Source organism: Lissotriton helveticus (genome assembly GCF_964261635.1).
Source record: "Lissotriton helveticus chromosome 1_1 unlocalized genomic scaffold, aLisHel1.1 SUPER_1_unloc_5, whole genome shotgun sequence".
NCBI classification, from domain to species: Eukaryota; Metazoa; Chordata; class Amphibia; order Caudata; family Salamandridae; genus Lissotriton; species Lissotriton helveticus.
Genome location: NW_027611692.1, coordinates 441,034 through 466,130, shown reverse-complemented (window position 1 = coordinate 466,130; position 25,097 = coordinate 441,034). Strand labels below are relative to the sequence as shown.

The following is a 25,097-nucleotide window of genomic DNA, read 5'->3' as shown; positions in this document are numbered from 1 at the left end:
AACGAAAGTCTCTTCTCTGTCAACTGAATTTCGTGGATTAACAGCGACTCCGCTCTCGTGAGAAAAGCATCAAGGGTCCCCTTTACCCCCCCACCCACCACAGAGGTTATGGCCTTGCGCTTGCTCATTCTGGGGAATATGAAAATAAAGACTTATTTTAAACTTATATTACACAGGGTGAGGGTGAAATAGAATCAGAGAGAAAAACAACGAGCGTCAGTACCTTGATGGCTGCTAGAGTTCGATTGTGGTTCTGTCCCTTGAGCTCTGGGATATCCTGTGTCCTTGGAGTCAAGAAGGGGCCCTCCTGGCGCTGGATAATAAGATGCGGAACAGCTAATCGGTGTTTACTGGCCAGTCCGCGGGGATTCTTCCGGGTATCTTCCGGTGCAGCAGTAATATAGGACTCCAACTGCAAGCGTAAGGGGGGTGGCCCAGCCCAGCCTCTTCCAGCCTCTGACGGGCGTGGACGGGCCCGCCCTTTGCCCGGGCAGCGCCCACGCACGTCCCACGCCGGGGGAGGCGCAAAGCTGATTTAAGCGCCTCCAGGCGCTTTCAGATGACACGGGTGGCGTGCGCCACTCGAGGGTGCCGGGAATTGAAGTTTCTGGAGCCCGGCAAAACCCACAGAGTAGCCGTCACTTGTGGCAAGATTACAGGCAGCAAAACGGCTTCAGTAGGCTGGTGGCAGGTAGGTCAGATCCCAGGCAGTGGCAAAAAGTGACCAGCAGTGACCAGCAGTGATTCGAACGTGTCCCGTACTCATTCTGTAACTGTTTTGGTACATCAGGTAGAACTGCTATTGAAGGGGTACTATGAGTTCCGGTGTAGACTGCAGCGAAGATTCACCAGAGGGGGCCAATCTCATTGACAAGCAAATTGCTAATATTCTGTGTTTATTTTTTGGTTCTATAGGGGGACAAAATACTTCAAGCTGGCTTGTTTTCTGTGCAATGCAGAATATAATTTGCTCCTGACTAGTGAGAACTTTTCCCATGATTGAGGGCTGATACCCGTAGCAACCAATTGAGGTTGTGCAGCTTTATCCATCTGCGCAGAGTTAACCGACAGTGTTCTCATGCTGTACTGTGTGAAATTTCTGTAAATCTTTACAAAATCTTCATATAGTGTTGTTATTTCTGCTGCATCTAAATTGACAAGATTAGGATGTGGTGTATGAGCAGCTAGGTCCGGCCAAGTCACTCCTTCTTTACTGAGCGGACCCAGTCTCACATCTTCTATGGCATGGGGGAGGGCGCCTTTAAAGTTTTTAAACCAATTTATATGTTTTTGGTAAGTTAACAGAATTTCTATGTCCACATATGGAAAATGTTCCCTTGGTATCTCTTTTTCAATGTAAGTGTGAAACAATTTTGCTTGAACATCCGCAGAAGGGAATTTAACCCAAGACTAGAATACCTCTGTTCTGAATGCTTCGACCACAAAGGTAACATCACCACCCGTTGCTGGGGAGCCTTAATTTAAGAATTTCAGATTAATTGAATGTCTGCAATTGTCTCTAATATTGAAAATAACTACATCCTTTCCACTGGCTCCTCCATTTATGGACATTGTGTGAAGAGAGTAGAATTTCATGGAGACAAATTCATGGAGATAGTGTTTGCACAATATGGGAAAATGTTATCCTACAAGCTTGAACAACCTACAGCTGATAAATAGGGTATACCTACTCAGCTGAAGCAGATTTTCTTATCACCACGTACGTCTTTGGTTTGGAGGTGAGTAGTATTCACTGAGTAAAGCACAACTGAACTACTCAGAGAGACTGCTAAATAAGAGCCCAACCAACATTGGTGGTGCCATGTCGTGCAGTTCCCACTAATCCGTAGTACCTGCGTGTTTGAACAACATGAATTTTGGGCGAGGTGCCTAGACTGATTCTGGGCATCCCCGCAGGATGTGTTGGCCTAGAGACCAGCTAGCTCACAGTGCCACCATAAGCCCCCCAAACCTTACCAGGGAGTGAATGGTTTCTGGCAACCACTGAACATGACAACCCTGACCCCTCGGGATTGTGGAAACAGATCAGAATATTTCGCTCAGTCACTCGTCCTTACTAGTGCGCAGAGAAATATACAGAACACACAGTGGGACACTATCAATATATTTAGTGAACCAACAATATTCTTGTATAGAATACATGTGCTGCGATAATCAGTAGACAGAGGATCAAAGTGATCACACGCACCAAAATAGTAAATAGTAGGTACAGCTCTACCATGGTGCTAAAACAGTGTATATAAGTAGGCATATCAACAAGGCAGCAATCAGGCGCAATCCTCATATGCAAAACCCTATTCTAAGCATACCTAGAGTGCATGTAGGTGTAGAGCCAAGAATCTTCCCAAGGAACGATCCAACCCCATTACCTAGCGGGAGAGAATGAAGGACCCCATCTTGGTCACGAACTGGACACCCCTTACGAGATGTCAGGCTGCTGCGTGGTGAAGTCTCAGCATGCAGGGACCTTCAATGTCAGATGAAATGCTTCCCCTGCTAGTCTGTAGGGATGCTCATTATTTATAGAAATCAGCCTTGCTATGTACATTGTAGATTAGCGATTTTATGGATATGTACATAGTGCATAAAGAGGCCTTGTACATGCTGTTCGAGGCATCATGATAATGTTGTGCAAAGCTAGATGTGTAAAAAAAATTGTTTCAGAGAAACTAATCCAACATTGTTGTCTTTGCAAATATTTGCAAAAGTTCAGGATAGAAATGTTATTGTGAAAAAGTGGACAATGTAAGAAATGAGCAGCTTTGCTACATGGGCCTAACCCAGGAATGTAACATAAGGTGTTATGCTATTTATTGCTCCCTTTCCTCCTGTATCAGGGGAGGATCAGACTAGATACAACTTGCACTCCCTCATAAGGTGGCAATACCCTGTTGTGTCATTTACACTACAATGAGGTTAGAGTCAGACTAGACACAACTTGTTTACCGCTTAAGGTGGCAATACTTTTGTTGTGCTACTTACTCCTATACGGGTTGAGGCTCAGACTAGACACGCCATGCCCCCAATACAGGACAAGCTTCACAATGGAGCTCTCACACCGGAAGTCACCCCAGTTTGCAGTGACAAACAGTCGGAGACAGGCTCCGGAAGTAGTGTCGAGAAGTGGCCTTCAGCCTTTCCCTGATTATCATACCCAGGCAAAGCTGTGATAGAGAATAGCCAAACACAGAGCGAAGGTGGTTACACGCATCAAAATAGTAAATAGTAGGTACAACTCTACCATGGTGCTAAAACAGTGTATATATGCAGGCCTATAAAAAAGGCAGCAATCAGGCGCAATCCTTGTATGCAAAACCCTACCAGGTCCAAGACTCACACGCTACCACCGCACCCAATGGCTCCAGCCCCCAGTAGAGTTTGACCACCTGGAGTACCATCACCTATAAAGACACTCTCAGGATCAGGAAGAGCATCCTCTCCAGAGCCCTCTCGGATCCCTGCCCTCACCACATCTTCAACAGTGCCTGCACCTCCATTGCACACGAGCTCTGCTACACCATCAACTGCTCCATTGAGTCTGCCACCTTCCCTGAAGACTGGAAACATGCAAAGATCAACCCCCCTGCTGAAGAAACCCTCTGCCGACCAGACGGACTTCTAGAACTACATACCCAACTCTCTACTCCCCTTCCCAACCAAAGTCATCGAGAAAGCCAGCAACATTCAACTCTCAGAGTTTATCAAAATGAACAACATCCTGGAACTCACCCAATCGGGCTTCAGAAGCAACCACAGCACCAAGACCACTCTCCTCACTACTACAGACGACATCCACACCCTATTCGACTGAGACGAGACTGCTGCCCTCATCCTCCTAAACCTCTTGGCCGCCTTTGACACCGTCTCCCACCACAACCTCTGAGCAAGACTCCATGATGCCAGCATCCGCAACAAAGCCCTAGAATGAATCCGCTCCTTCCTTGCGGCTGAACGCAGAGAGTCAGACTTCCGCCGTTCAACTCAGAATGAACAGAGATCAGCTACGGAGTGCCTCGGGTATCCTTCCTGAGCCCAACTCTCTTCAATATCTACATGGCTCGGCTTGCAGCCATCGTCAGAAGCCACAGACTCACCATCGTCTCCAACGCCTAAGACACCCAGCCGATTCTCTCCCTCACAGATGAACCCACAGCCGCGAAGAACAACTTCCACAACGGGTTGAAGGCAGTCGCCACATGGATGAAGGACAGCTGCCTCAAGCTTAACTCAGACAAGATGGAAGTCCTCATCCTGGGCTCCTCTCCCTCCACCTTGGATAGATCTTGGTGGCCCGAAGCTCTCGGACTCCCCCCGCACCCACAGACCACGCATGAAACCTCAGCATCATCCTGTTACCGTTCATAATTTATGCACTACACTTAGGTTTTATTACTACATATTTTAAAGCATATCCCATGCTTCCTAATGCAATTTTGAGTGTGATTCACTTATGAAAGAGGGTTTGGAGTTTCACTTTGTCCCTGAATCACTTAGTGGGAATGATAACGATCGGAAAACACTTCCTGCACAGCACTGCCCAGTGGGCAGTGTATGAACACAGTTCAATGGGGTTTCCAATTTTATTGGTGCCCTGAATTGAGTCCATGCCCAGGGAGTTTTAAATTCAACCCTTACGGGTCATGGGAGGGTGGGGGCAAGACTGTGACACTTTCATTCTTGGAAGTTTGAACTTTCAAAGCATCACTCGACTACGCTTTCCCACACACACTAAAGGGTACATTGATCTGTCCAGTCAATGAGGCATAAGTTAGAAAATACCCTCTGCTGTGCATTAAAACGATATTTCAAGTCAGCTCTGATTTGGCCTAGATGCCGACTGGCCCATCTGACATCATCCTGACAGCTCCCTACACACATAAAAGGCACCGACAAACATCAGGGACCACACTGATTTATTGGAGGTGTAGAATGAGTGTCCCCACTATTGAAAGACTCTCCAGTGTGGCATGACCCACCCAGAGAGCCGCAGTCTGTGTGCATCTGGAGCCGTGGTCTCCCATGGATTGCTCTCGCCATCAGAGAGCCGCAGCCTGCATGCATCTGGAGCCGTGGTCTCCCATGGATTGCTCTGGCCACCTGAGGCCGGGGCCGGTCGGCAGTGGTAGAGGGGGAAATATCGCAGAGACGAGCCTGGAGGGCTGCTGGTCTAGATAACACTGGTCAGTCACCACCAGAAGGAGATGCCAACTAAGAGACGGGCATGGGCAAGAGGCTCAAGCCCTCTGGTCGATCTGCAGGCTGCGGGCCTGGGTTACATGCCGTGCAGCACCTCCCCAGCCACCACAACAGGGTGCACCATCCTCCCATCGCCCTCGGGGGCTACTATGCGAAACAGAGGACCCTGATCATTGGAACGGGCACGGAAGGCTGGGCATGATGCTTTCCCATAGCATAGCTGGTGAACACAAATTGTTGCTGTCTTTTTCAGTGCAGACTAACACCTTGGGATGCGCTGAGAACACCTGATGCCCTGAGCCGGCGGGACCAAAGAGGATATGGAGCATTCAGAACGACGTGAAGGGTCCCACTTGTGATGAACTTCCCCCGTACTAGAAGCCAGGAGTAATCCAATCACCACACCAGTAAGGAACATTGGACTCCTTCATCGCATTGGTGATCAACAGAGGGGGAAGAGCGAGACGACAAAGGGGAGTTTCCTTACACCTATCTGGCAGCCGTGATTGGTGGGGCGGACATGTCCTACTGATTAGAGGGTTGAAGAGCGGGGCACCCGACGGGAGATTCCTTATGCCTACCCTGCAGGAGTGGCTGCTTTGGCAGATGCGTCCTATTGAATAGAGGGTGGCGCACTGGGCCCTCACAGCACTTCAGACGCGGACCACTCTTAACTCGCTCCTGCACAAAGATGGTAAAAAAATGACAGCACAAGGGGGACATGGACAGGGGGGGGGGAACCTTTCCATCTTCTCATTGATCAAGACGCACTACAGACCACTGCCCACAGAGTTCACAAGCCCAGGGAGAGCACTTTGACAAACATTTGCGAGCAATCAAAGATGTGAAGGCTACACTCAGACATAACCTGGACACTCTGGGATTAGAGGTGGGGCTGTACAGGTCAACCTTACAGTCAGGCTGGAGACGTATGAGTGTGCCTTGGTAGGAATGTGCCCTACACTGACCGAGATGCAGTCACACTTCAAGGCCCTACAGGTGAAAGTTGCAAAGCTGTGAGACAAGGTGGAAGATGCAGAGAGTCACACAGAAACAACATAAGATTGGTGGGACTCCCAGAGTAGGCAGAGCCGCCTAACATGGAGCTCTTCTTAGAACAATGGCTCCTTGACACAGTACTTGGCAGTAAGAGATCGACCTTTGACTCCAAAGAAAGGGTGCCTAGGGTCCAAGGTAGAGCCTAGTCCCCGGACTCCCTGCCGCGGCCAGTAGTGGCACGACTCTTCAACTACCGGGATCGCAACCACACCCTACAAGTGGCGAGTACCAATTGCCCCTGAAAAATTGATAATAGCACTGGGAATATATATCCAGACTATACGGCTGAAGTGGAATGCTTCTGGTGTTCCGTCACGTCACGCAAGCAGAAGCTGATTCAACTGGGGCTAAAATACTCGCTAATTTTTCCAGCCAAACTCCAAGTAGTGGATGCAGATGCCGCACTAATCTTCGAAACACCGTGGATGCCTGGGAATGGATGAAGACAAAAGGGGTGCCCCAGGTCCCAAGCTGTACCCTCCCACAACAAGACTGGCATAACCCCTGTTAGAAGAGAGGGCTGCGTAGGTCTTCCTATAGCAAGCCTACAAATGGGCAAGCTGCACGCAAACAAGCCAGGGTCATGGTGAAACTGGAATCTTGCAGCAGCCCCACCCCATCACCACACTTCAGGGGGGAGCCTTGCTGCACAGAGAGTTGGCCCTCGCCTTGGAGAACATTCCAGCAGAGCTGTGAACGGGCACTGCTCTTGCCCTGATGACAGAGGACAAGGTGATATGACCCCAGAAACACCACTAGGACCCTGCGTTGACACCCTTAGACTGAACATAATGAAGGAAAGCAAAGGTGCTCTGGATGTGCAGAAGGGAGGGTGAGAAATGGGGTTACATGATGGCTTGAACTTTGATAGAACTAACGCCCTACAAAGCTAGTGTCGGTGTTGTCATCAAGGTTGCCATCCATGGTAGATGCGAGGATCTTGTGCTGGGTAAGCGCTGTGCTGCATCAGTTCCAATGGCGTCCTCTGCTGTTGGCTCAGCAGATCTGTGGGGTTTCTACGAGGGAGAGGGAAGCTGAGTGAAGCTGTCTGGTCGGTTAGTGGAAGGTCAGGCATTTGTTGATGTATGCTGGTCCTACATAATGCAAGGCCATGTAAGCATGACTCATCATCTTGATCTGGCATCTCTTCTGAATCAGGAGCCAGTTTAGTTTCTTGAGATGGGGTGTGACTTGGATCCTTCTGGGAGGGTGAGTATGAGTCTTACCGCTGAGTTCTGTATCGTCTGGAGTCTCGTCTAGAGGCGTGCAGTGATTCTTACGCAGATTGTGTTTCCAGTGTCCAGTCTGCTAGTGATGAGGGCTTGCATGATGGTCCTTCTGGTGTTTGCCGGGAGCCATCTGAAGATCTTGCGGAGCCTCCAAAGGGTGTGCCAGCAGGTGGATGAGACTGCATTGACTTGTTTCTTCATGGATAGCTTGCTATCCAGAATGATGCAGAGGTTATGGGCATGGTATGTTGATGCGGGGGGTATGCCGTGCTCCATTTGGACACCATGAGTCATTCCATGGTGAGGTGATGGTCCCAAAAATGAGGACTTCCATCTTGTCTGTGTTGAGTTTGAGACAGGTGTGCTTCATCCAAGCCCTTGATACAAGCCCTGGCAACACCGAGTATATGGGGTGGGGACTTTAATTCTGCCCATGATACCTCCCTAGATAGATCCTTCCGACATCCACAACACAAGAATGCAATAAGAATGACCCATGCATTGTGGACTGGCTTATGCTGACCCAGATGTGAAACATCTGGTGACAGATGAATCCTCGTACACGAGAATACTCGTTGTTCTCACCAGTACACTAACTGCACACCAGAATCATCTTGCTCCTATACAATCCCTCTGTGGCTTCCTTGGCCTTGTGATCTGAATGTCTAGGCCACACACTTTAGTTCCACAACCACCTCAAAATGATGATTCAGTGGGGCAGACGACATGACCAGTACCTACTAGGAGGTTGTATGCCCCGGCCCTACAGGACAGAGTCTTCTGTGATACTGAAGGTACACATGTCGCCATCTTTGAGACAAAGGAAGGGACTGCCTCTACGACAGTGATAGAGTGGGATACCTTTAAGGGTCTCATATAAGGCCTGTGCATCAAGATGTAGCATGGTGTAAAGCATGCCTTGTGAGCCCAGAACCTCTTTCTTGTACAAACAATACAAACAACGGAAATAAATGTGGGGTAGCTGCATGAAACTAGAACACAATCACCCCTCTACGAAAGGAGTAAAGAGATGCGGTGGTCAGACTAGGAACACTACATTATCAGATACTAGCATGGCTACAAGGTAATTGACCTCAAAGACCCCAGAAAGGCCAGCAGATCCCCGGTGGGAGAGATATTGATTGTGCAAGCAGATATAAACCAGGCCTTCCTGTAGTACCAGACGTCTGTATACCAGGCTGTGTTGGGAGTGCAAGCGCCCCAATTAGATGATTATTTGAATAGACTGACAATCCAGAGACTTTACCCCCTTCAGGGACATAGACCAGATGAAACCCTTACCACTGAGGAAATTGGCTTCATGATTGACTAGATCACGTGCAACAAAACTCCTGGGATGGACGGGTTCCCGGTGGACTTTTACTTCACCTACAGAGCAACCCTCTCTCCAAAGCTTCTCCAAATGTACCAACAGGCCCGGCAGGAGGGCACATTGCCGGGATCCCTATGAGAGGCTGTGATATTCATAGGGCCGAAGCCCAAGAGGAACCCCCTGGAGCTACGCTCCTACTGGCCACTGTACACCGACCACAAGATTCACAGGAAGGTCCTTGCAAGCAGGTTGCTCCCCTGCCTCACTACATTGGCACCAAGACAAGAATGATTTCGTACCTGGGAGAAAAATATGTCTTAACCTATGGCGCCTCTACGGCTGATGGAAAAAAATCCTTATAAATTGCCTCCATACACAGCACTCTCACTAGATATAGAGAAGGCCTTCAACAACCTTGAATAGTTTTACTTAATAAAAGTGCCGATGGGCATGACACTAGGCCCAAAAATATTACACTGGATAAAACTCCTCTACACCAACCCGCTGGCCCGCATCCGGACAGGCAGAGATCTCAGTTTATTTTGAAGCATGCGGCAAAGATGCCCGCTGTTGATTACTTTTGCCCTAGCCATGGATCTGTTCGCTGCCCTGTTTCGGTCACAGGACCCAGTAATCAGTATACAGAGTGAGTCAAATTGAGAGGACATATCACTGTATGGTGATGATGCATTTGTGTACCTCAGGATCGTGCATTTGTGTCTACCACAGGTGATGGATGTAAGGCTAAATTGGACCAAATCCAGCTTATATCCCAAGCGCAAACTCACAACTTAGAACAGGAAGTGCTGCCCCAATTAGCACTGGGGTGGCACCCTGACATCTTCAGGTATTAAGCGATGAACTTACCACACCGACAAAGAAAGTATACAGAGCAACTTAGGTGATGTCTAAGGTTTGCAGCTCCCTGTCGTTTTGGGGCTCCCTGCAACTATCAACCCATGGGTAGAGCGGAAGTTACAAAAATGCTGTTAATACATTTATACTGCTTCTCGACCCCTATAGTTTACCCGCCCCGGCGCTTCTTCAGGAAATTGGACTCTGTTTCTGTTCTTATGGACCTAATCTGGGGAGTGGGCCACAAGAGAGTCGCGCTTCGCAAACTATACTCTAACTTGGAAAGGGATGGGGGGATGTACATTTAAAAGACTAATAAAGAACTACAAACTACTGTGTGACTTGGAGGACGATTATTTCTCAATACAGCCCTTTTTTGTGATCTCGTTACAGTTCTCACATTATTATCCGCACTAGAAGAGATGGAAGCCTGGGGTGTCGGATCACAGAAAATCCTGTTCACAAAGCACAACAAAACTTGTTTATGTAACAGTTTGTACATTGCACAGGGAGTGGGACTCAGGTAACAGTGTGGGTGTTGTATGACAGGAGCGAGCAGTCTTAGTTGCTGGGACAGGAGTCTCGCACAGATACCAACAGCTTCCCTCATAAACTTGGCTTTTTGCATCTACAGTTGGTACAGATGCCACCTAAGAGAGTAACCTTTCCAGCTAAGTAGTATGCTTCCTGGAGTCAGCCTGCTTTGCTTTTCCCAAACTTTGGTCCGCAAAGCTAAATGTATCTTCTACTAAAGTGTTCTTAGCTCGCTTTTGGTAACATGGCTTCAGCAGTATGGCCTAAGGCACGCTCGAAGGTAAAGCAAAACAGTGGAAGTCACACATTTCAATACAGTTTATTAAAAATAGACAACTTTAAGATTCAAACCAAGTTTAGATCAAAAGAATATTGAATAATTATTCAGAAGCAAAATCTAAAGGTGGTCTGTGATTTAAGGATTATTAATTAGCAAAAACAACTGTCAAAACCAAACAAAAAGGTAAATGAATAAAAAAAAGCAGTTCCACTGAATCAATCAGGAAGTCACCTACAAAATTGTAGCTGACTTTGGTAGCTATGCTCGAGAGGACAAAGATAAGTTAAGTCTCTGGTGATGATTAACACTGGAATTTGATGCGAGGTTTTTGCTGAATCAGTCTCAGAAGGTGATGAGCTGCACAAAAGTGGCTTGAAGTGCAAAATTCCCACAGAGTAGAGTTGGGTCATCAAGTTGAACCTGAATCCACGGCCATCAAAATGTGGGAAACTTCAAGCAGTTACAACAGCTGCAAAGTCTTCGGAGCTTCCAAGTTATGGAGATGGTTCAAGGTTGATGATAAGAGCCAAAGCATGGAACGTGGCAGGCCTGAGGCATGGTTAAGGGGATAGCAGGATCCATTTGAAACAAAAAGAAGATGGAAAGAGGCCATTTGTGTGGATCTTTGTAATACGAGGCCATGTCCCATTGGAACAGAAGTCATTAGGAGTATTTAGGGTGGAGCCAAGAAGGGTTTGCATATGGCTGACCTTGTTTGTAGTTACACAAAGACTAGAGAATGATGTGGCGGGATGTTGCAGAGATTAACTACCAGTCCATCCATCACCTTTAGTTTTTCTCAATAATAATCCCTATATGGTACAGACATGAACAGATGTTGGTCCCATAGAGACCTACGACAAAGGGACTCCTGCTGCAGCCCCCTGGTGAGGCTCATTAAGGCTGGAAACAGTTTGAGGTTACATGCATTCCAGACCCTTGGGGGCGTGGCCTCAAAGTTGAGGATCCAATGGACTTTGTGGGTCAGTCATTGCTTATAAACACGCAGTGAACAACACACTCTGAATGGAATGAGGCCACAAATAGTTACAATAGAATGAGGTTAATTCAAGCATTTCCATCCCACGCTGTGTACTTTTCTCAGTAGACGGTTTGTTGGACAATCAATGGATTGATGTCTTTGTGGCTGCTTCATGTAAATGTTTTGCGATGCTGAAAGCTCCTCCTCAGGGTTGACAGTGAGCACCTTTTATTCTCCCACATTGTCTCTCCTATGTGGAAAGGTTACATTTACAACTGAAGTTTTTGTCACATTGAGAGCACGGGTCATTTTCTTTCACGTTGTGGGTTCTCTATTGTTGAATCAACCTGAATGTCCAGCAGACGCTTCCCAGGAATTTAGAACAATGACGAGGTTTTTTCCAGGTAAGTTCTCGCAGGTTGAGTGAGACCAGATTTCCGGCTGAAACGTTTCCAGCATTCAGAGAACTAAGATGGGTTTTCCCCAGTGTGAGTTCTCTCATGTGTAGTGAGAGTTGCTTTATGACTGAAGCTTTTCTGGCATTCAGAGCACTGATACGGTTTATGCCCAGTGTGGGTTATTTCATGTACAGTAAGGCTGGATTTCCGACTGAAGCTTTTCGAGCATTCAGAGCACTGATAAGGTTTTTGTCCAGTGTGAGTTCTTTCATGCACAGTAAGGTTGGATTTGCAACTGAATCCTTTCCAGCATTCAGAGCACCGATACGGTTTTTGTCCAGTGTGGGTTCTCTCATGTCTAGTGAGACTTTCTTTCAATCTGAAGCTTTTTTGGCATTCAGAGCACTGATACGGTTTGAGCCCCGTGTGGGTTCCTTCATGCACAGTAAGGTTGGATTTCCAACTGAATCCTTTCCGGCATTCAGAGCACCGATATAGTTTTTGTCCAGTGTGGGTTTTCTCATGTCTAGTGAGACATTCTTTCAATCTGAAGCTTTTTTGGCATTCGGAGCACTGATACAGTTTGAGCCCAGTGTGGGTTCTTTCATGCTTAGTAAGGTTGGATTTCTGACTGAATCCTTTCCGGCATTGAGAGCACTGATAAGGTTTTTGCCAAGTATGAGTTCTCTCATGGTGAGTGAGAATTATTTTATGACTGAAGCTTTTCTGACATTCAGAACCCTGATACGGTTTGAGCCCAGTATGGATTCTCTGATGTACAGTTAAACCCGATTTCTGATAGAAACGTTTTTGGCATTCAGAGCACTGATACGGTTTGAGCCCAGTATGGATTCTCTGATGTTGAGTTAAACCGAATTTGGAATAGAAACCTTTTTGGCATTCAGAACACTGATACGGTTTATGCCCAGTGTGGGTCCTTTCATGTTTAGTAAGGTGACCTTTCTGATTGAAGCTTTTACAGCATTCAGAGCACTGATACGGTTTATGCCCAGTGTGGGTTCTTTCATGTACAGTAAGGCTGCTTTTCTGACTGAAGCTTTTACAGCATTCAGAGCACTGATACGGTTTATGCCCAGTGTGGGTTCTTTCATGTACAGTTAGAATGGATTTGCTACTGAAGCTTTTACAGCATTCAGAGCACTGATAAGGTTTTTGTCCAGTGTGGGTTCTTTCATGTAAAGTGAGATTGTGTTTGCTACTGAATCTTTTACAGCATTCAGAGCACTGATAAGGTTTTTGTCCGGTGTGAGTTCTCTGATGTTTAATCAGACTACCACTAAAACTGAAGCTTTTTTGGCACGTGGAGCACTGATATGGTTTTTGTCCAGTGTGGGTTCTTGCGTGTATAGCGACACTAGATTTGTGGCTGAAGCTTTTCTGGCATTCTGGACACTGATAGGATTTTCGTCCAGAGCTAGTTTTCTCCTGTTTAGTGAGGTGGGATTGATGACTAAAGCTGTTCTCACAGTCATTGCTCTTATTCGAGTTGTTTGTTTCTCCAAGTTGGGTTTGTTCCTGGATACATGCCATCTTAAGACTGAATATGATTTTGGATTGTGTACTTGTTTATGTTACAACTCAGCATTAACTTCCTCCCTTTAAAGGCACCGATCTAACTGGTTTTATTAACTTTCACTGAGGAGCCCCTTGTATTGATTAAGAGGCCTCACATGGATTCATTTTCTCCAAGTTATGCCCGGGTAAATTTTCTCTTGTTTAATTAGTCTCATTTAGTGATTCTAGTTTATCACATTTGATTTAGGAGTTTTAAAAGCACTTATAAGTTCTTTGGGCTTTAGTGTTTGCCTGGTATGTATGTTTGTTCATACAAGTAATGACAGATGATTAGGGCATGCCAGGGTGGTTTATGAATTATCAATAGTGTAACACTGGCCCCTTTTATACTCTCTGTGCCAGTATATGCTTTTTTGCTCAGTGGCTAAGACAGGTACATGATCCACTTTGAAGGTACAAGACACTTTGAAACCACTCGGATCAACCCAAGAGACAGAGTTGGTGGGGGAAAATCTTCCTATATTGGAAATGGTAATCCAGCCTCTTTGCTGTAACGACATCTGAGAAAGAGTATTTACAATGACTTTTTTTTAAATAATCTTTTCTCTCCTCTCATCTCCAGGAGACAGAGACAAATGCTTGCACTTGTAAACTAAGGATATTAGTATTTTTGACAGTTCATCACATCACAACACGTCTACGGATGCTGATCTGTTGGGGAGGGTTTGGGTCTCCAAAGTATTTCTCATAAACCATCAAACAGAATTTGCAACACTGAGTTTTCTCAAGTGCACTGTGTGGGGATCAATTGTGGCCAATGTTCTCCTCAATCTCAGTTACTGGGACCTGGTAAACATTTATGGTCCTTTTACTTTAGGGATTTGACAACTTTCACATTCACCAGGTTCTTCCACTCCAACATCCTCACCATTCCTGGTACATAGAATGTGTTTCTTCTCAAGAGCTCGAGAATGTTTTAACATTCCTTGAAATAATCCTTTTAGTTGTGTTTCACAAAATGTAAACCTTCTTTTTTCTGTTCTTGCTTCAGTCACCTGTAGAAATGGAGTCATATATTGTAAATGAACAAAAAGAAAAAATATTTATGACCTTATACTTTGCACAAATAAAGTATTGACAAAACAAGCTAGGAAATCAGTTGAGTAGCATTTCTGATAGTGGTTAAACAGCTCTGGGACACTGTGTAGATCGGGAGCTTCAGATCACTGGAACTCATGGATGTGAGAGCAAACATAAATAATATTTAAGAAAGAAACACATATATTGTGACACAAATTCTCAGAAGCAGCCAACACTATCAATTTACAATTTCTGTGTCAAAGGCTGGCATCATAATGTGATATTTGTAATACTTTTAATGAATACTCAGCTGTTATTTACTCCCCTGCCCACCTAGACTGTTCATCTATTCCTTTTTCCAGTGATCTAGGAAGGGACATTTTATTGAAGGAAGGAATTGGCCTTGTTGCACTCAGTGCTTTAAATGCTACTGTAGACTGAGACTGTGTCCAGTTAGCTCAGTGGAATTCTCTATTTCAAATTGTGCGGATGATAAGGACTTACTTTGTGGCCCAGAACTCATTACGCTCCTTTGACAGAACCCGGGCACAGCAACACCTGAAAAAGACAAAAAACAGCACAACAGTAAAGGAAACCAAAAAGGGTCAAGAAAAGAAAAACACAAAACAGAGGAAAGAGAAAAAAGGCTATCTTCCACTTCCACTACAGGAGTCCATCACAGGAAACTCTGCAGCAGATGCTTGTGAACCCATAAGTTACTTCTAAACAAAGTGCCCCCAAGGTCAGCAACAGGTGCGGCTCCACCGGCTGACCACCCTAAAGCAAGCCTTGTGTGCATGTGTATCCACACATATGTACTGTGTCTTTTGCTTATAGTAGACAAGACAGAAAAGGGCAGGATGGGAGGACGTAAAGAGATGGAAGTCAGATCCAGAGAGAAAAGATGCCGGACAGAGGGATGATAGTATAACGTGGTGTAGAGGAGGAGACAGATGTGCCAATTGTTAAGGAACTGGTGGGCAAAACTGACCTAAAAAGGAATTGGACCTGCACTACACCCAAGTATGTTCCAGGAGGAATGTGGCTCCATCAGGTGATTATCAGAAGTTTGATAACAACAAGAATAGTGCACAGAGGGAGTCAAATGTTGAAGTTGAAGAGACAAAAAAACAGATCAAGAAAGGGAATAGAGAAAGAAGAAACAGGGGAAAAGGAAACTTAAGAGTAATAGGAATCCTTACCTGACAGTTATACTTTATTTTGTTCTTCCGAGGGTGGCAGCCACGCTGCACTGCCTGGTCATCCCAGAATACCTTGAAAGGAAGTAAAGAAATGGTTTTGCGTCAGACGACAATCACACTTCATCACATTTTACAAATAACCGTCCTGAACTTACAAAACAAAGAATCTCTTGTTCTCTGGAGGCCATTGTGAAGCAACTATGGTTAATGAATAAATACTTTTTGGGTTCAAGAGCCATGATCCTTTGCTGGAAAAGGTCTCTGTGAATATAGAGTGCACCCACAGTCTCAGAGAACAAACCCTAACAACCCGGTCCATGTCTTCATAACCCCCATCTTTCCATTTACAGCCAGTGAAACTTGCAAATCAAAACAATCTGCTTTGCAAAGGTATGTTAATGTCCTTGTACATAATTCTGCCCCGTTCATAAATCAGTCAACCAGACTCTTAGATTTATACAAACCATGCTCTCGGAGGAACTGCAATTCATGCTCAAGCTGATGCAGAGTTCGAATGCTGAGCAATGGAAGCAACAAAGCATCAATGTGTTGGCGCTTTGTATTTATAAATTATCTGAAGGGATGATGTGGAGGGTCAGTGTCTAGTGAGCCCGATAAGACGGAATTCGGAATTGAACTTTCAGAAGACAAAGCTTAGAACATTGAAATGTTAAGATCCATTGAAGACAACGGAGCAGCAGCAGCCTATACAACCTGATATAGGCCCACTGCTCTCAACATTACAATGTCCTAATACACAGCCTCTGCCTCTCCAAAATATTTGGATTGGGCAGGAGAAGGCTACTCAGACTCTTGGAGGTAGCAACCTACTGTGTAATGTTAGATCTTTAGTTAAGCATTCAACTGAGGTCTGGGATCTTATCTCTACCTACAAGCCAGATATGTGTTTCTTAACTGAAACTTGGCTTAAACCTCACACCACCCTCGCTATTACCCTTGGCATACCGGTGGGTTATAAGATTGTTAGACAGGACAGACCTAAAAAAATTGGTGGAGGGATAGCAATCGTATTTAAAGACGACATTTCTGTCGCAGTTTTAGACCAATGTTGCACCCCTGACTTTGAGATGATGACATTTAGGATTGATTCATCCACTAAATGTAGTAGGAAAGGAGCCCTGGTTTACCGCCCGCCTGGCCCTTTGAAAAATATGCCCAAACTGTTAGTGGAAGCATTAGCACCACATATAAGCCCAGATAAAGACTTTTTATTACTTGGGGATTTTAATATTCATAGTGAGGAAGAAAATAACAATGAGGTACAATCCTTCATGACTGATATCTCTCTTCTGGGACTAAAACAACATAATAGTGGACCCACACATCAAGCAGGACATACTTTGGACATGATTATAACCAACTTTCCTGGTATTGAATGTAATGTACCCAAACAATATCCCTGGACAGATCATTTTATGCTTGAGTTTTTCATGCCAATAAATGTTCCTCGATCCACCGCACATGTCCATATTCCATCCAAACGAAGGCAGTGGCATAAAATCACTAACATCACCTTTGAACAAAAATATCTTTCCCCCCCTGTTGTCTGTACAGACGACATTAATAGCGCTCTTTCGAAGTGGGATTCAGCAATCGGTGATGTAGTAGAACAACTTGCCCCGATAAAGACCTTTAAAACAAGCCCTACTAAGAAGCATGAAGTCTGGTATTCGGAGGATTTGCGTAGTCTTAAACGTACAGCTAGGAAATTTGAAAAGACATGGAGAACTTCTCACTTGGAAGGAGATAAAGCTAACTATAGGATGGCCCTTAACACCTATCACAAAGCCATACGATCTGCTCGCAAGCACTATATCACCGCTCAGTTAGAGGCAGCTGGTAATGACTCAAAGACCTTGTACCAGATTGTCAATACATTTCTGAAGCCCGTTGCTTGCGAGAGCGCAGACATGGCCTCACAACATCTTTGTGACAGCATATCGAGCTTCTTCTCTGATAAAATTGATGCCATCTACAGGAGAATAGAGACAACAAATACTGATCATAGTAGCCAAGATCATTCTGCTTTAGCGCACATGTCATCTACTAAAGCTACAAAGTTTCATTCCTTTAATGACTTTCCGGAAATCTCACTGAGTGAGGTCCAAAGACTACTTATGGATATCAAAAGCGGAAGCCCGGCAGACCGGCTTCCAGCCAGACTCATGGGTCCACTAGGGAGCACACTGGGCCCTGACGTTCAGAGGCTAGTAAACCTCTCATTAACATCTGGAGTAGTCCCACAATGTTGGAAAAAAGCTCTTGTCAGACCGATCAGGAAGAATTCATCAATTCCTTGGACCAATTTGTCTAATCTTAGACCTATTTCCCTTTTACCATTCTTGGGGAAAATCACCGAAAAGCATTCCAATAAACATCTATACACCTATTTGGAACAATCTGGCAGCCTCGATCCATCTCAGTCAGGCTTTAGGCCAAAATACAGCACTGAAACGGCCTAGCTGTCGATAACAGACGATCTTCGGCTGTACCAGGACAAAGGTTACTCTGTGATCCTGGTACTGCTAGATTTATCGGCAGCGTTCGATACCATTTCTCACAACATCCTTATCGAACGCCTGTCTGAGAGTGGAGTCAGTGGTACTGCACTGGAATGGATCAGAAGCTTTCTCTCCACCCGCACAATCTGTCACCATGGGTGATTTTAGGTCGGAGGAGGTTAACATCACCAAGGGGGTCCCGCAGGGCTCATGTCTGAGCCCGACCCTGTTTAACACCTATGTGGCCCCCTTGGCAGATGTAACCAGAGCTTATGGATTCCACCCAGTGTCATATGCTGATGATACGCAGCTGCTCTTCCCTTTTAAACATCTCACACCGGAGATGTTATGTTATGTTATGTTAATAACATTTATAAGGCGCAACAGCTGCCCCAGCAAAGGGGCGTCCTGGCGCCAGATCATGTACACAACACAACAGATCAGGGCTGAAAAGAGGGGAAATCAGACAACAGGTGGGTTTTAATGGCCCGTCTAAAAAGAGTCAGACTATTAAGGGCACGAATGTGCACAGGAAGAGAGTTCCACAGATCAGCCGCCAGAACACGGAAGGAACGTCCTCCCATCCTACTCAGCCTGAACCTAGGCTTACTCACCAAATGGAGTGATTCAGATCTGAGGGACCGCGCTGGGACGTAAAAAGAGATGAGGCCCACCAAGGCGGGGGGAGAAGAAAGCTTCAGAATCTTAAATGTCAGACAGAGAGCCTTGAATTTGATTCTCTGTCTGACCGGAAGCCAGTGAAGAGAGGTCAGAACAGTCGAAACCGAACAACGTCTAGGGATGCCAACAATGGCCCGTGCAGCAGCGTTCTGCACCCTCTGAAGCCTAGTAGCCTCCGCCTGGTTGACTCCTAGCAGCAAGGCGCTCCCGTAGTCAATCCGGGAAAGGATGGAGGCCTGAACCACCAGTTGCCGAGTGGGGGGGTCGAAGAATTTGAGGACTGGTCTCAGTCCTCGCAAAATACCATAACAGGTGGCTGCTGTCTTCTTCGTGTGGCTGGTAAAAGATAGATTAGAATCCAGCCAGACCCCCAGATTTTTAACTTCGGCCGCTGGAAGGGGGGTCACCCCTAGTTCGGAAGGCCACCACTGATCTCCCCAGAGGTCCGCCTGCTTCCCTACGATCAGGACCTCGGTCTTCTTGGCATTAAGCTGTAGGCAGTTGTTACGCATCCAGCTAGCCACAGCTATAAGTCCGGAGATAATACAATCCTTCTCCGATGGGATGAAGGCAGTTGCAAGGTGGATGTCCTCCAATTTCCTTCAATGCAATGTTGGAAAAACGGAGGTGATGCTTTTCGGTGATGTAAAGGTCCAATGGTCTCCTGACTGGTGGCCTCTCGATCTGGGCCCAGTTCCTGAGCCCAAAACAGTAATCAAGAATCTAGGAGTCAGATTGGAACCAGAGTTGACTATGAAACATCACGTCACCATTACTGTAGGAACATGTTTTCACGTAATAGGTCTCCTCCGGAGGATTTTTCCTTTCCTCCCTGATTCTTATAGGAGAACCTTGGTTCAGGCTCTGATTATCAGCCGTCTTGATTACTGCAATGGTCTCCTGGCAGGAGCTAATGAAGAGGTCTTCAACCGCCTACAGGTGGTACAAAATACAGCAGCGAGGTTGGTGCTTAATGCGCCTCCTAGGTCCCCTTCCAGACCTTTATTGCACAAACTACACTGGTTGCCAATACGGCAACGAGTAAAGTTTAAGACCTGCTGTATTATCCATAAAGGCCTTAATGAATTGGGACCAGAGTATTTGGCTACAAAATTTGTTCCATACGCTCCTACCCGTACCCTCAGGTCTGGTGAACAGCTCCTGCTAAACATTCCTAAAATTACCAAATCTAGGCAAGGAGGTAGGGCTCTATCTGTGGTAGGTCCCAGCTTCTGGAACTCCCTCCCGCTTTCTTTAAAACAATGTAGGAACCATCTTAAATTCAGAAAATGTCTGAAAACTTTTTTGTTTAGCTCATGTTAACACCTATCCGCTGGTTCATATTAGGCTTCCGGTTATAAATCATATTCCCTGTGGCTCTCTCTAAGCTTCTTATTCCAGGTGTCACCAGCGCGGAGATACTCCTCCGGGAGTTTATTCATAGCGCTATACAAACACGCAAATAAATAAATAAATAAAAGGCAGAAGATAGAGCATGCAGCAGGTCACACAGGAGCCTCCCCCCTTCCTCCTCCCGTAGCTTGCAGTGTCACTGGCATCTCGGAAGGAGGGGGGGTTCTGCTCATCTCCTGCATCTCCCCGGCACACGTGAATAATGAAAAGCAGTTTAGCCGAGCCCGGGGAGAACCAGGGGCTGACTTCCGCCTCCTTTAACAGCTATTGCAGTGAATGTTCAACAATTAACCACCGTGGTCCCGCATGCGGCTGTTAACCTTTGAACATTCACAGCAACAGCTGTTAAACAAAGGTTTCGGAGTACCTGAGGTGTTTCTACCCCCAAGGTCTTTGGGACTCCTTCTTTTTTTATTAATTAACACCATCTGCCCTCATGGAGCAAACAGTGTAACGGAATTATAGTCAGCCATAGCAGGCAATACAGCCCATTAAAGGACCGCTCCCTTGGTAAAGGCCCTTGCCTTTGGAGCTACAACAAGCTACAAAGCTATATTAAAGGTTTCAAATAATTACTGAAGGCAAAAACATGGTTACTCAGTCAGAGAAATAATTATCATAATATTTGCAGGAAGATCACATATTGGTAACCTCTAAAGTATATCAAAAGCCAGAATCAGAAACAACTCTAGCTGTAAAGTCAATAGACAGACCACCACAATAAATGTGTGCTAAGAAATAAGAAAACTTTTTTTATAATATCAAATAGCAAACTGACATAGGACCTGCTTAGTTAGAAATCAAGGAAAAGTTCTTAAGTACAAAATCAGTAAGAGGAATGACATGTAGTCTGCCTTTAGGAAAAGTGTAAAATAAAACAATTCCAGCAAATATCCCAAACAAGTACATTTTATACGTTTTTAGACTCAGAGAACACATTATTGACATGGCTCATGATGAGGTAAAATTGACAGCAATCAATGAATAGTCATGAAAACATGGCACAACAAAATGTAATGTAATAAACCACACCTACAAAATGAATAATTAATTGTGACTCTTCCCCAAAAAGCCACGAGTAATTTTACAAGGTGATTCCCTAACATAATAACTGGATCTTAATCACAGTTTAAGTTTGTGGCCATTCATCATTGACCCAATTTGTAGGGGAACATTTGCTGACAGCTTATTAGTTGTTTAGTAGAAATGCCTACAACTTGGACTCCTTTCCCAAGGGGGGTGGGTTGGGAGCTGCCGTCAGTCTGACTGTGGAATGGGAGGCACATTTATTGAATAAAATTAAAAGAGATGCTGGATTCCCATTTTCTTCTTCTACAAAAGGGTGACCGCTAGGACTGCCCCAAGCATGAAACCCTTCTCCCGTCTCAGGCACTGTCATTGTGTCTGATTCAGTCCAGTAAAAACTCCTAGTGTAGATGCAAAATGTGGAAAATCCTTATTAATCACTAATGGAATTTGTTGAAATTCTGAATTTGTTGAGATTTTGGCGTTCTATTCTGCACTGGGCTGTGGGGCCATCAGGACTGAAGGCATGTTCCAATATATCTGCCTTTGATTCTGCATGCTCGGCACAGAGGCCAGTTGGGCTGGGACCATTGACTGAGACATCCCATTCGGTGCCATCTGATTCATGTTCCAGTTTCCCAGGTTCCTGCAAACATCGTAAGGACCGTGTCTTATTCTGCACACTATTAGTGTTTGAGGTATTTAAATTGCCACTGTTAGTAAAACCTATACCCTAAGCGGGGCCGCACTGGCCGTAACGGGCTTCCGGTGTTTCCCCAGGAGGCTGGAACAGTGGGGACCGATTGTTCAGTGCTGGTCACTGGGGGCTGGTTTTGCTGTGATGCTGCTTTATCATCCCCCACCAACAAAAGAGGCAGGGAGCTGGTCCGTCAAAATTGTCAGGCCTGGTTTGGGTTCCCAGTCCGGCCCTGACCCAGAGGAACAACATTTCCTCCTTGCACATACTGAACATCATTATTCTGCACACCAAAGCCGTGCATATCCAAATTCACACCAGCAACAAACCCAGAATCAAAACGAGAATACAATCCGTGAGAACCACTTTCGTCACCCGTTTGGAAACATTTTGTCTGAGCCATCATTATTTTTATTTTGATCTTGTTCTGCTTAGTAATAAAATTGTAACTAGAGTACTTTGGTTACAACAAAGTCTCATCCAGAATGTTGGTCTGCAGCCCCTCACATTTTGCTGGATATGTGCACTAACCTCTGGATGCAACGCTAAATGATGCGTCCTCTTTCACCCGGTCTTCGACTTTGCAATATTGTCTGTAAATCTGCAATAATCTCTTGTAATATATAATAAAATATTTTGAGGCGCTTCACTCTGTGGCTCTTCATTTGGCCAGTTTACAAACAACTTACACTCATTCCACAAATCTCTTGGGACAACAATTAATAAACTTAAACTCAGCTCTCGACCACCCCGCCTGGACGAACAGGTCTCATCTTCACTGCATCCCTCCAGGACAGGCCCCACCTTCTATGAACCACCCAAACACAGGACAGGCCTCACCTCATCTGCACCCCTGGGCACCTCATTTATTTATTTTATTTATTTTTAAAATTTCTAGAGCGCGCAAATACCTTCCGGTGTCTCGGCGCTGGTGTGTACAGATTACAAGGTTGTGAGAAGATGTTACTGGTTAAAAAGCCATGTCTTGAGATGTTTTCGAAAGGAAAACAGCGAGGTATGTTCCTTGATCTGAGAAGGAATCTGATTCCACAGTTTGGATGCAGCCACTACAAATCGTCTGTCTCCCCAAGTTACCTTTTTTGTTGGGGGAATTTGGAGCTGTTGGGCTGTGGATGATCGCAGAGTTCGACTGGGTTTGTAAATTTTGAAGGCGCTTTTAAAGAAGTCGGGACCATTATTGTTCAAGGCCTTGTAGGTAATACACATGGCCTTGAACTTTATCCTGCTTCTTATGGGTAGCCAGTGAAGCTCTCTAATTATAGGAGAGATAGAGGCGTATTTTGGTATCCCCAAGAGGACCCTTGCAGCAGCATTTTGAACAAGCTGTAGCTTATTCACCACTTGTTCCTGTGCGTTGAGCAGTAGGCCATTGCAGTAGTCCACCTTGGATAATACCAGGGAGGACATCAGAGTTTTGCCAGCAGTGGGAGGAAGAAACGGGAGCAGTTTCTTCACCATTCTCAAGGTGAAAAAAGAGGCCGAGACCACGGCGTTAGCATGGCCAAGGAACGTCAGCTTACTGTCGAAAAGCACGCCCAAGTTTTTCACCTTGGCAACTGGCAGTGGAGGCGTACCCAGTTCCGAAGGCCACCAGACCGGAGACCAAGACGGAGTTAGTTCGCCAAAAACCAGTACCTTCGTCTTGTCGGAATTTAGCTTTAAGCAGTTCCGGTTCATCCATGTACTGATCGCCTTCATGCCTGCCTGAAAATTGGCTGCCACAGCTTCTCCGTTTTTATGTATCTCCAGGATCAGCTGTGTGTCATCGGCGTACGATGTAAGCCCTATGCCGAATGACTTTATTACCCTCGCCAAGTCCGACACATAAATGTTGAAAAGTGTCGGACTTAGCGAGGAGCCCTGGGGGACACCGCAAGGAAGAGAGAAGTCGGGGGAACTGAAGTTTCCCATCTTCACGGATTGTATCCTATTGGCCAGGAAGGAAGCAAGCGTTGCTCTGGCCCTGCCCTGGATGCCAAGGGCAGCGACACGGTCGATCAGAGTAGAATGATCGACCGTGTCGAAGGCGGCGGATAAATCCAGTAGTATTAGAATAGCGGTGCCACCCCTGTCCATGATAGTTCTGACCTCCTCAGCCGCTTTAATCAGGGCCGTCTCCGTCCCATGGCCCTTCCGGAACCCGAACTGCGTGTTATCCAGCAGGTCATTCTGGTCAATAAAGGTCGACAGCTGTTGATTCATCGCCTTTTCGATAATTTTGGAAGGGTAAGGGAGGGAGGCAATTGGACGGTAGTTTTTGGGCTCTAAGGGATTTAGTGCGGGTTTTTTCAAGAGGGGTGTTACAGTTGACTTTTTCCAAATTTCGGGAAATATACCTGTCTGAAATATGGCTCTGCAGATGTTGGTGAGTACTGGGGCTATTAGGTCAGGGACTGATTTAATGATACGCGGGGGGCAGGGGTCCAAAGGGGATCCTGACTTTACCGTATTTATAAGCTCTATCATGGATGCCGGTGGTGTAAAGGCCTCTAGGGTTGGTTTTGATGAGCAACGGGGAGTCTCCAGAGGGACTATATTAGTAGTCGATGTTGTGGTAAATTCATTGAAGATATCATTGACCTTGGCCTGAAAGAAGTCTGCCACCTTGTTGCAAAATGATTGAGATGGTTCAACAGAGTGTGGGGCAGGGGGATTGGCTAGGTCTTTTACCACCTGATACAGCTGTTTGTTTGAATTAAGAGCGTTTGCTATTTGTGTGCTGTAGAAGGCGCATTTCTCCGCAGTGATCATCTTTCTATAACTAGTCAACGCGTTCTTATATGTCTCTTTGTCGAGGTCGGCATAGTTCCTACGCCATCGCCGCTCCAAGTTTCTGCAGTGTTGCCTCTCGAGCCGTAATGACTCCGAGAACCAGGCCGCCGAAGGTTTGATGCGGTTAGGCTTTGTTTCTTTTTGAGGGGCTAGGCGGTCTAGTGCCTTAAGTAGCCAGCATTGATAGTTTAGAGAGGCTTCGTGGGGGTCGGACCTATCTTCGGGTATCGAGGATTCCAAGATGTTATGCAAAGTAGTAA

At 45.8% G+C, this 25,097-nt stretch overlaps 1 protein-coding gene across 1 annotated transcript in view; it reads right to left on the bottom strand.

The window, feature by feature from the left end:
- Positions 1-25,097, bottom strand: part of LOC144806135 (uncharacterized) — a 236,999-nt gene that overhangs the window by 157,769 nt on the left and 54,133 nt on the right. Inside the window, 3 exon segments of the mRNA XM_078672566.1 lie at positions 11,958-14,478; positions 15,008-15,061; positions 15,706-15,777. Coding sequence (XP_078528692.1) covers positions 11,958-13,438 — 1,481 coding nt within the window. The 5' untranslated portion in view covers positions 13,439-14,478; positions 15,008-15,061; positions 15,706-15,777.